This window comes from Orcinus orca, chromosome 3, assembly GCF_937001465.1.
Source record: "Orcinus orca chromosome 3, mOrcOrc1.1, whole genome shotgun sequence".
NCBI lineage: Eukaryota > Metazoa > Chordata > Mammalia > Artiodactyla > Delphinidae > Orcinus > Orcinus orca.
The window spans coordinates 155,332,421-155,342,980 of NC_064561.1; the positions used below are offsets into that span (position 1 = coordinate 155,332,421).

The window sequence follows — 10,560 nt, forward strand, 5'->3', positions numbered from 1 at the left end:
AGTCTTGAAATTCAAAACTTAAGTGTACCTTTCAACTCTCTGCTCCTAAATTTACCTTCAACTCTTTGATAAGATACGCAGAGGGAAAAAAGGAGTGCCTTTCCCCGATATTGACTTAATTCAGCCAGGGTATATCTTCCTTTATCTAGCCTTGGGGGTTTTATTCTTCTCTTTTTGGTTTCAAAACCACTTGAGTGCATTTTTTTTTTTTTTTTTTTTTGGCTGCGTTGGGTCTTCGTTGCTGTGCATCGGCTTTTCTCTAGTTGCGGCGAGCGGGGGCTACTCTTTGTTGCGCTGCGCGGGCTTCTCATTCTGGTGGCTTCTCTTGTTGCAGAGCACGGGCTCTAGGCACGTGGGCTTCAGTAGTTGTGGCACATGAGCTCAGTAGTTGTGGCTCACCGGCTCTAGAGCGCAGGCTCAGTAGTTGTGGCTCATGGGCTTAGTTGCTCCGTGGCATGTGGGATCTTCCCGGACCAGGGCTCGAACCCGTGTCCCCTGAATTGGCAGGTGGATTCTTAACCACTGAGCCATCAGGGAAGCCCTTGAGTGCATTTTTGATTGGGTCTAGTGATGGGAATATTCTTGGTTTAGGGAATAAGCTCTGGGCCATTTTGATAGCACTGAAGCTTGACATAAAACTCATAATTTTTATCCTCGGTGAGCACAATAGCTAAAGTGTGTGCCCTGAAGTGCTCTGTGTGTTTCCACATCTCACAGCAATGATACAGCTCACCTAGCTGTCAGACCAAATATTTGGTGAATGATGGTACCCCAGCGTTCCATAAATATCAGGAACTCAACACCTGGAATGTAAAGCTTGGAAAAGACGGTGCTTAAATTCCAGTTGCCTCTTCCAAATAGCCTAGGCTCTTGACAACCTTGTTTACTCTATAGCAAAAACAAAGGCCTGCAATTTTCACCCTCTGATTTATACAGAAGATGGAAGGGCAGGAGTGGCTCTGCAGAGGTGTGCCTCAGTTGTGTCCTCAAACATTGCTTAGGAAACATTGGCCACCACACCCAGAGGCAAGAACTTGACAGTCAAGAATTCAAAGCAAGAGAAGGCAGCTGCTTCATAGATTTGAGAGACTGGCTAGAATGAGTTGGGAGATCATGAGTTCAGGAAAAAGGTCCTTGCAATGGTACAGCATCATGGGCTGAAAAGAAAACCCTCATGTATCTTATTCCGTATTTTCAGCTTTAGAGGAAGACAAATTAGACTTTAAATGATAGAATTTTGGAGTTGGAGGCAGACATTAGTCCAAATGTATTTTGCTGGTGAGGAAATATGAGGTCCAGAGATTTGTCTTAAATCATAAAGGGAGCTGATGGCAGAGCTGTGTCTGTAAGCAGGACCTTTAGACTCTCAGCGCTTTCTCAGCTGTGTTCCAGATATTCACAGATACTAATCAGAAGGGGGGATGAACTGGCCATGGACTTACATTGCTATAGAGGGCAATGGGAAAGCACTCTGTAAACTGTAACACAGCCACAATGGAAGATATTATTATTGCAGGTAATTGTCCTGAACACACATACTTATTTGATTACCTACTTGAAAAAGAAACAAATTTGAAATTGCCTGCTCAGTTTTCTGATTATCTGAATTAACAGGAAGAAAATAGAGCAAAATAAAATCCAGAGACAATCTTAGAACAACATTAAGCCTTCTACCCCCTACTTCAAAATAACCTTTGCCAACTCTGTTAGAAACCAGCAACATTTTCTCCAAGTTTCCAGAACCCCTCATCTTGCTTGGCTCTGTTCTGATGGGGGCAACAATTAATGAACAGTAGACACCAAAATGCTGGAGAAAAGGAGAAACCAGGGAGGTGGTGAACTCTGATGGGTCCTGAGTGGTACGAACAAAAATGCACTATTGAGTATGTTACAACATTTATTGAAACCATTTTCTCAGCAACTTCCCATTTTCCTGAGACGTCACTCCCTCCATTGAGCAGTCTGTGTTGTGATAGCAGCTGCCTGGGGATTACTTTCTGCTTGGCTCAAGAGGCCAGGTAGGTAAGGGACAGATAATGACGGTGTCACTTACACTGAGGCTTTCATCTCTGCCTCTCAAAGCCGTTTACAACTATTAAGTCTCTTCCTACGACTCTCTTGGCTCCCTCCTCTAGCCAAGGAAATAGAAGACACTTCCAGACCTAAAGCAGGTGACCGTCTTCTTCCCTTCCCACACCCGGTCCTCCCTCACCCTTGGCTCTCAGTCCTCTGGCCGAGCAGCATCCTCAAACCCGCGTGTATTTTCACTTGACGCCCTAGCACAGATGGAAGCCAAAGACGAAGGGCTGACGGTTTCTTCGGACACTTTGCCCGCCAAGCATTTAAGGACATTATTTAAGGTTACGTGGTCGTAAGTGGCAGAACTGGGATAGAATCTTGGCACAGAGGTGTTGTCATGATTCCATTTTACACATGAAGAAACAGAGGATCAGTTCCAGAAATGGGACATAAACCTAAGCTTCTGACTCCAGAATCCGTGGCTCTGATCTACTCCCCTATTCAGTCCTGGACTCTATCCCCAGGACAGGAGGCAGCTCTCTGGAGTGCTTTTGGAGACGGTGGGAGGAAGGGCTGGGATCTAATGCAAGTCGGCTAGTTGCTACTGCTGTCCCCAACAATTTTTCTATCCCTATGTCACTTCTCCAGAGCAGAGCATTATGAATCCACTGCTTCCTAGCTCACCCTCCAGCCCAGCCCTCTGCCCAGGGAGTCTCTGTGAGTGACAGTGACTAGCTGGGCTCTGGTAACACCAGGGGAGAGGCTGCCCCGAGCTTCTGGAAGCTCCTTCTCTTTTCCAGGAAGTGTTGAAGAAACTGGAAATCTGAACCCAGAAATCTGTTCACCATTCTTTGGATTCTTGTTGTTCAACCTGGGTGGAGATGCCCTTCTCTTAGTAAGCTGAAAGGTGTAAGCATGGGGGCCACTAACTCAAGCAGTTGGCTAGTTGGGTCCAGGCAGCAGCTGATAGTTCACCGCATTAATGAACCTGTTTGGCTGAACTAACTGACTCGGCTGGATATTGTATTACATGTCCAAGGCTCAGGATACCACTACAGCATTGCTGGGAGATTATTGCTTCTAGTTATAAAGAAGGGCCCTAGAGTTAATACTGCTCTCAGAATAGACTCACTTACAGAGTAGCTTATGCAGTAGGATAACCTGATGCATTGATCGTTATTCGTTTACCCTCAAAGACAGAACCTGTCTTCGTTCAGTCTGGAGATGGTAAGGCTACCTTCCAAATCTTTATTTATGGTGAGCCTGTTGCACTGTATCTCCACTGCCGTGGCAGCCCACATCTCAAACTCAACATGTCCGAAACTGACATTATTACTTCCCCCGTCTTCTTCCTGTGTTCCACCATGACTGATGGTACCAAAGCCACTCGGTCACCGAAGCCAGAAATCAGACCATTGACCTGCAATCCACTTTCTCTGCCAACTCACATGCAATCAGCCACCAGGACTCAGGAGTGACCCTTGTTCTGAATTCTCAATTCAATCTCTCCTTTCCACCCCTCCTGTTGATGTGTCAGTGCACATCCTTAGCTAATTGGTGTAATATAACAAGAATGGACATTTCCTGAGAGGAGGAACCAAGCATCCAGAATGCTGTGGTGGGTAAGAGTATGAACTTGGAGCCAAAATGGTGGATTTGAATCCCGGTCAAAACGCATCAACTGTGGGATAAGTATCTGAGCTTCGGTTTCCTCATCTATAAAATGAGAATAAAAATACCTCCCTCCCTGGCTTGTTGTGAGGATTAAATAAAGCTAACATACTAACCACACTTACAACACTGCTTGGCACCACGTAAGTGTCCACAATATATATCATACATGTAACGATAGATGAGGAAACTGAGACTTCAGAACAGGTAAACACCTTCTTTAGGATCACACGGTGATTGAGTACGGCTGGCATATGAATCCAGATCTACCTTTCCTCAAAAGCCACACTTTAAAAATGTTACCACGTGGCACATCTATGGTTCCACATGTGGTTGTTAATAACAAAGTAGAACGTCTAAAGTACCAACACAGAAAGACACCATATACGATATAGAACTGTATATACAATATAATCTCATTTCAAAAAATGTTACGAATTTCTCTATTACTACCTCTGAACCCCATATATTCCTTTGTCATCTCATTTTTCATCCATCTCTCCTACTAAACCACCTGAGGGCAGAGATGCCACATTGTATAGCATAGAGCCAGATACACAACATCCAATATTTGTTAAATTGCTGAATAGCATTGAATCTTTAAAAAAAATGTATTTATTTAGCAGATAATAGATGAGTGACATTCTGTGACTTGAACATGACAAAGGATTTTTCTTTCTTTCAGGGAGATGTCTGAGGTCCCTCTGACACAACTGGCCACAGTATGAAGTAGAAAGTGCTTCCCGGAGGAAGAAAGACAGTGACCACTCTTCTCAGTGTGTTTTTTGTCAGACAGCTTGTCTGCTGTAGCCCTGGAAGACACTTCATCAAATGCTTTAATGATGAACTATCTTAAAGGGACTTAGCACTTGCCACTGCCTTCTTTCAAGTTGCTAGCCTGCTCCCGTTACATGGGCTTTGCAGCCTGGCACTTTCAGACTTTGACATGGCTTAGAAATGACATTAGAAATGTCATTGCATAGAAATGACATCACATTGCACATGTGGTTCTATGCCTGTGTTTGTAGAGGGATTGGTAGTGAAATATCTACAATTCCCTACTTTTTTTGAATATATGGATTCAACATGTCTCTACTCCTCCTCTGTATTTCTAGCTTCTATTTCCACACACTAAATGCACATTTATTTTATTTCAAAAAGATGAAAGAAAACAGACTGAACAAAAAATTCACCCCACTACGTAGATTTTCCCAGTCTTTTTTAGTAAAAGTGATCAAAACCTAAGAATTTGAAAACGAAGTAATTGGGACTTCCTTGGCAGTCCAGTGGTTAAGATTTCACCTTTCAATGCAGGGGACATGGGTTTGATCCCTGGTCGGGGAACTAAGATCCCACAGGCTGCAGGGCAACTAAGCCTGCGTGCTCTAGAGCCCACACACCACAACTAAAAAGAAGTCCATGCACCACAACGAAGATCATGCATGCCACAACTAAGACCCAATGCAGCCTAAATAAATAAATAAATTTTAAAATAAATAAATTAAAATTAAAAAAGAAAACCAAGTAATGGCTATAGTTCTTTCTTGTCATTTCATCTTTGGAGAAAATAACTCTTTTCTTCTTCCTTCCTAGCATCTTTCCAGTTTTTCCTTGTGCTGCAGCAAATAAATTTGAGAGTTGATGTCCCAGACATGTCCTTTTCCTATCATTTCTTTTAGGGTTGATGTAGACATGGTACCCAGTGGCAAGTTAAATGAGGCTTTGTCTTCACTGGGCCCTCAGTGGAAGAGGCACCAAGAGATAGCTGAAGGCTTCTTCCTTCTCTCCTAAATCTGTTTGCTACTAAGTTGCGATTCCAAGTCTTTGGTGTAGACTCAGTGGTCTGACTGTCAATGAGACCTCTTTATTTGTTTCTTTGTTAGTGCCTTCTTGTTACTTCTACCTCCTCAGTTTCCATTAGTAAAGCCAACCCTGAGGGCATCCTGCCAAGTTATCTACCCCAGCTCAGCCAACTCATCACAATTCTCACAAATCTTAGGGAAAGTCCTCTTTGGGCTAGGAAATGATCCCAGAACTCATAGAGAAAATGGACTCTTAAATCCTGCCACTATCTTCCTTCTATCAGAGATGTTATTTCTTTGTAATCACTTAAGAACTTCCTTCCCCATTGATCTGATTTCCATGTTCAGGTTTTATCACTTTCCATTTCTGTGTTCTTCACCTGAAATATTTCTGTCCCAGAAATGGAACTCTTGTGTTTAGAACACCATTTTGAATCAATGTTTCTGCATCTTTTCCAAACATACTCCAGTATCACTGAGCCCTATTATTATACGTATAGGGTTGCAAAATAAATGGGTATTTGTTAAATGAAAGAGGAATGCAGCTTAATCATTTGTAGGAGAATTATACGTTTTCTGCTGAGTTTAACTGAGTAAATCATGTAGCAAAATGACAAAGCTATGTGAATGCATGTAGCATTGCTTGGTAATTGGCCTCTACCAAGACATGGCAGCATTTTTCTTCCTGGCAACTCTCACAAGATGTCAGCTAGTCAGGAGAGCACTGAGCTGGGATGGCAGAATGGTTAAGAGAATGGCCTCTGGCACTAGACAGCCTGAGTCTGACTTTCACCTCTAGCATTTACTAGCTGCGTGACTTTGGGCAAGTTGCTTGATCTTTCCGTGCTCAGTCTCCTTAACTATGAAATGAGGATCAGAGTAATCATACCTACCCACTGCCTTCATAAGGTTGTTTAAGGATTAAGTGAGCTAATATAAGCAAAACACCTAGGAAGTAGCTGGAATAGTGCTGTCTAATCGCTCACAATTATTATTACACAGCTATTACTTGGCTTGACAACGACTGTAATTCAAAGAAAAAAACCGAGATGAGAATACTGTATTTTACATCAACTTCCAAGACAATGATACAGCACTGAAATACTTCTTCCGGGAAGATATTCAAACCTGGAGACCTAAAGGAAGCCATTACTTCTCTGAGTCAATCAGGAAACTTTCTTTTTGAACATCTCTGGAACTAATTGAAGAGTCATTAATCACCAACAATTACTAAAAGGAGCCAAAGATGTTGAAACGGAATATATCTAAAGTCTTGTGACAAACTACTCTTCTGCTATATTCCTATTTGTCTGCAATCTAAGAATCCTATTTTTGGAGATAAAGTTATAATTATATTTACATGCTACAGAATTTTCTTAGTTTTTATTGTCATTACCTCTTATATTTGACGGTGATCTTGGCAAACTCCAAGGTAGAGATTAAAGCCTTCTTTTGGTGGCAGATTAGTAGAAATTTAAGTTATAGCATTTTTTACAGCATGACATTGGCTTATCTGTTTACCAGCCTAAGGATTTCTATATTGGTTCAAAAATTCTGAGTAAGTAGGTTTTTCAGCTATATTTTAAAGGAAGATTAATGCTACCTACAAGTAGCAGATATAATTGCTAATTATAATGAACGATAATTTCAGATACCAATAAATCAAACAAAACAATAATGTTTTATTTGTACAGATTGCTGTCAACAATGCTAAATTAGTAAGAGACTGAAATGTTTCAAAAAAGGTTTATCTATTTATGGCAGACACTTAGAGGCAATGCATGAGGGATCTGTGTTTACATTTCCCCTAATTTACCTTTCCCAGTCACTGGACGAGACCGTGTACAAACAGAAAAGATTCGGCCTCTATGTCTGTGTTGATATTCAGCTGCAAGTCAGCGCCAGTTAGAATATAATTACTATTAGGGACCTGTGTCTCATTCTGGGTATACCAATGGTGTACATTAGTTTTAAGTGAAAGTGACATTGCATAATGATCACATCTTGGCCAAATCTAGAGCACTTGCTTGTTTCTATTGTTACTTAACTGCTCAGGTCTTAAGATTAAATTATCCTCTTTTATCCTTACATGAGATGGAGAAACATTTGATTTATTTCCCTTCTTCACACAATCAATTGATTTGCATAATGCCTAATGAGATTCTTTCAGATTCCCACGTGTTTTACCACATGTTGCTCCAAATGTGCCAACAGACTGTCATTTAAAGGAAAAAAAGAATCTTCAAATTCAGAGGAAAGCCTGGGCTATCCTTTTGAATACCTACAATCAGTTCATCTGATAATATTCCCAGGCAGTCAGATGCCCCCGAGAAACAAGATCTAGTTGTGTTTTTTTTTTTTTTGCCAGTTATCAAATGACTTACCCACAATGACTGCAGTGACAGTAAGCAGCACAAAAGCATTCCGAAACAGGTAACTTTTAACATCTTCCTTTGTGATGTTCTGCACTTTCTTCTTGGCCAAGAGTGTGCGTTTACGGACCCCTTGCTGGAATCTCTCCATCCTGCCTCCCATCCTGGCCTCTTCTCCATTGCTTTTAGTCATGTTTTACTTCCGCAGAGTGTCTCTTCTTTGAACTTCAATGTCACGGAATCAGCCCCAGAAAGCCAGTCCTCTTTGGTGTTCAAGAACACAACTAGACGAGAGAGAAAGAGACAAGAATTACAGCCTCCAGGGGTGAGAAATCAGGGCTGCCCGACACCAGGGGAAGCTGTTGGCAAACTGCATAATCTCAGTAGGAATCAAGGGCTGGAGAGTGGCAATGCCAGATCTCAAGGCTAGAATGTGCATATTTTACTGAACCACGTGTGAGACATGTGCATAAATGCAGAATATAGGAGCGGGAACTTGTGTTACATTTTTAAACATTTGTCCTTCCCTCTCCAGTGAAGCTATAAAAGGGCTCATCGGAGCTGGGTGTGACCGAGCACCGTTACCCCCACCCGATCCCCCAGAACCTAGCCAAGTACTTTGCACAATGTTCGCCCTCAATAAATGTCCAATTGAATTAAACGCACAGGAAACGCTCAGTAATTATACTTAATGGCTCATGTTGTATACATGGCAAAGGCATAACCAGGTCAATGAAATGAATTAAGATACTGAGATTTCACAGTCAGAGGTTGCTGTTATATATAATAAAGTAACTACTTTATGCATTAAGAAAAAAACCACGATAATATCAACTAGTAAATATGCTTATGAAAAGAACACAAGTACCCACAGGCCCTGGGAAATACATTTGACCCTTTCACGTGGTAACTTTTTTTTGTTTTCATAAAATAAGCTAAGTGCACTGGGCACGTTTATAAATTATCTGAAATCATAATTCATCTTCATTTTGGTCCCAAGTAGAAGTACAAAGTAGCATTTGTCTTTGTGGCAAACATGCTGGCGTCTTCTGAGGAAACTATCACCCACTTCTCAGTATTTTAAAATTTAGGATTTCTAGAATAGATGAGGAGATTAATTCAATTTTCATTCCAAACGTTACAGCGTGTGGTTTCTAGTTTCTTTAAAGTGCTCCTAGGTTATGCAAATATATCTAAGTAAATCTCTCCTTGGTGGAAATCAGCTGTTTTGAAAGATCAAGGGATTCCTCCTGCTGTTTTACAAGATTTCTAATCCGTAACCTTTCCCATGATAAATCCAAGTAAAAAATCAAGTCGTGCCTGTGGACGTGTGTATCTGGCAACGCGAAAAGCCAGTGTGTGCGTCCGGGTAGGAGGTAGCTAGAAAGCAAGAGACTCCTCGGAAGCTTTTGGCAAATCCAGGTGCAGAAAAAAAGACTAGTCTTAACAGTTTTGACTTTTAAATAAAATTGCAGGCTGGGGTCAGTGATAATAAGACGTACAGCTCGCTCAAGACTTCACAGCAGATTAAAAGTTTAGGGAGAAGTGAAGAAGAGGAGACGCGAGAGACCAGATTTTTTTCTCTCCTACTAATCTCTGATTCCCTTTACCAGTCACTTTAAAACAGACCAGCTCAGCCTTGATTCTTTTCTAGAGCTCGAACCACAATCTGCCCCCCATCCACCCTGAATGACTCAACTCCAGATTAAGAGAGGACATGGCGTAAATAGACACCACACGCTCAATGCATTAAATTACTAACATGGACTTTATCTACCAAAATGGCTAGCTTTTACTCTCGCTACTCCTCTGCTCGGGAAACAAAATACACTGGCAGAGAAATGGAACGAGAAATGTAGCCCAGCAGGAACACAGGACGTCAGACTTACCTTTTCTGATTTTGTAACGGGTGGAAGATACCCCAGGCAATGACAAGGTGAATTCCCAGCAGGTACAGCGGAGCAACAAAACGCAGCGAGCAAGGCGTGCATGTGCTCTGAAACTGCAAATTACTATCGGGGCAACTTAAGAAAAGGGGCGGAGTCTGTGCCCGGGAAAGGGGGAGTGGGGAAAAATGAAAACACCACAGGGAAGGAGGGGGGAAAGCCGAGGTTTCTGGAATATTGATTAATCTTGGCGCACCAGAGGCATGCTTGCTGGCTTTGTTTTGCTCCTTAGACCACTTTTCCAGCTTTGTCAGTTCACTTTCATTAGAAATGCAAAACCGGGACCAGGAAGAATTGAAGAATAAAGCGCACACAACACTCAGAAAGCTTGAAGTCTTGATTAGAACGTTTCAAAGAAGACTTTTCTGAGGCTAAAGTTAATTATCTCACATAATGGCAGGTTTCCTCCCCTTAAGGAAACACGAGAGTGTGCTCTTTTGCCTGGTTGTACAACTGTTATGAAAGAGCCCCTCATTTTAGAATTGGGGAAATAACTGACATTTCTTGGGAAGACCCGGAACGCAATCAAGTATAGAGAAAAAAAATACTTACTATAATTCTCTAACCTTGCCTAAACTTACTCAAAACACAAGCTGAAACATGCCTCTATTTTAGCAGTTTAAACTCTATTATAGCAAATCTAATTTAGCTCACCGTCTGTGTTGCAAAGATTCAAAAAGGTAAGAAGCACAAAGATGCCAGGATCTTTGCTAAACTACTCAAGTGAAAAGCATTTTAAGACCAAGGGTA

General features: G+C 41.7%; 1 protein-coding gene across 1 annotated transcript in view; it reads right to left on the reverse strand.

Moving 5' to 3' along the window:
- The window catches only part of SLC1A3 (solute carrier family 1 member 3), a 75,333-nt gene extending 65,422 nt beyond the window's left edge, over window positions 1–9,911 (reverse strand). The window contains exons 1-2 of the mRNA XM_004265996.3: window positions 9,754–9,911; window positions 7,877–8,148 (exon numbers count right to left, since the gene is read on the reverse strand). Of these exons, the coding sequence (XP_004266044.1) occupies window positions 7,877–8,057 (181 nt within the window). The 5' untranslated portion in view covers window positions 8,058–8,148; window positions 9,754–9,911. The remainder of the gene's footprint in view (window positions 1–7,876; window positions 8,149–9,753) is intronic.
- Between the last annotated feature and the right edge of the window lie 649 nt (window positions 9,912–10,560).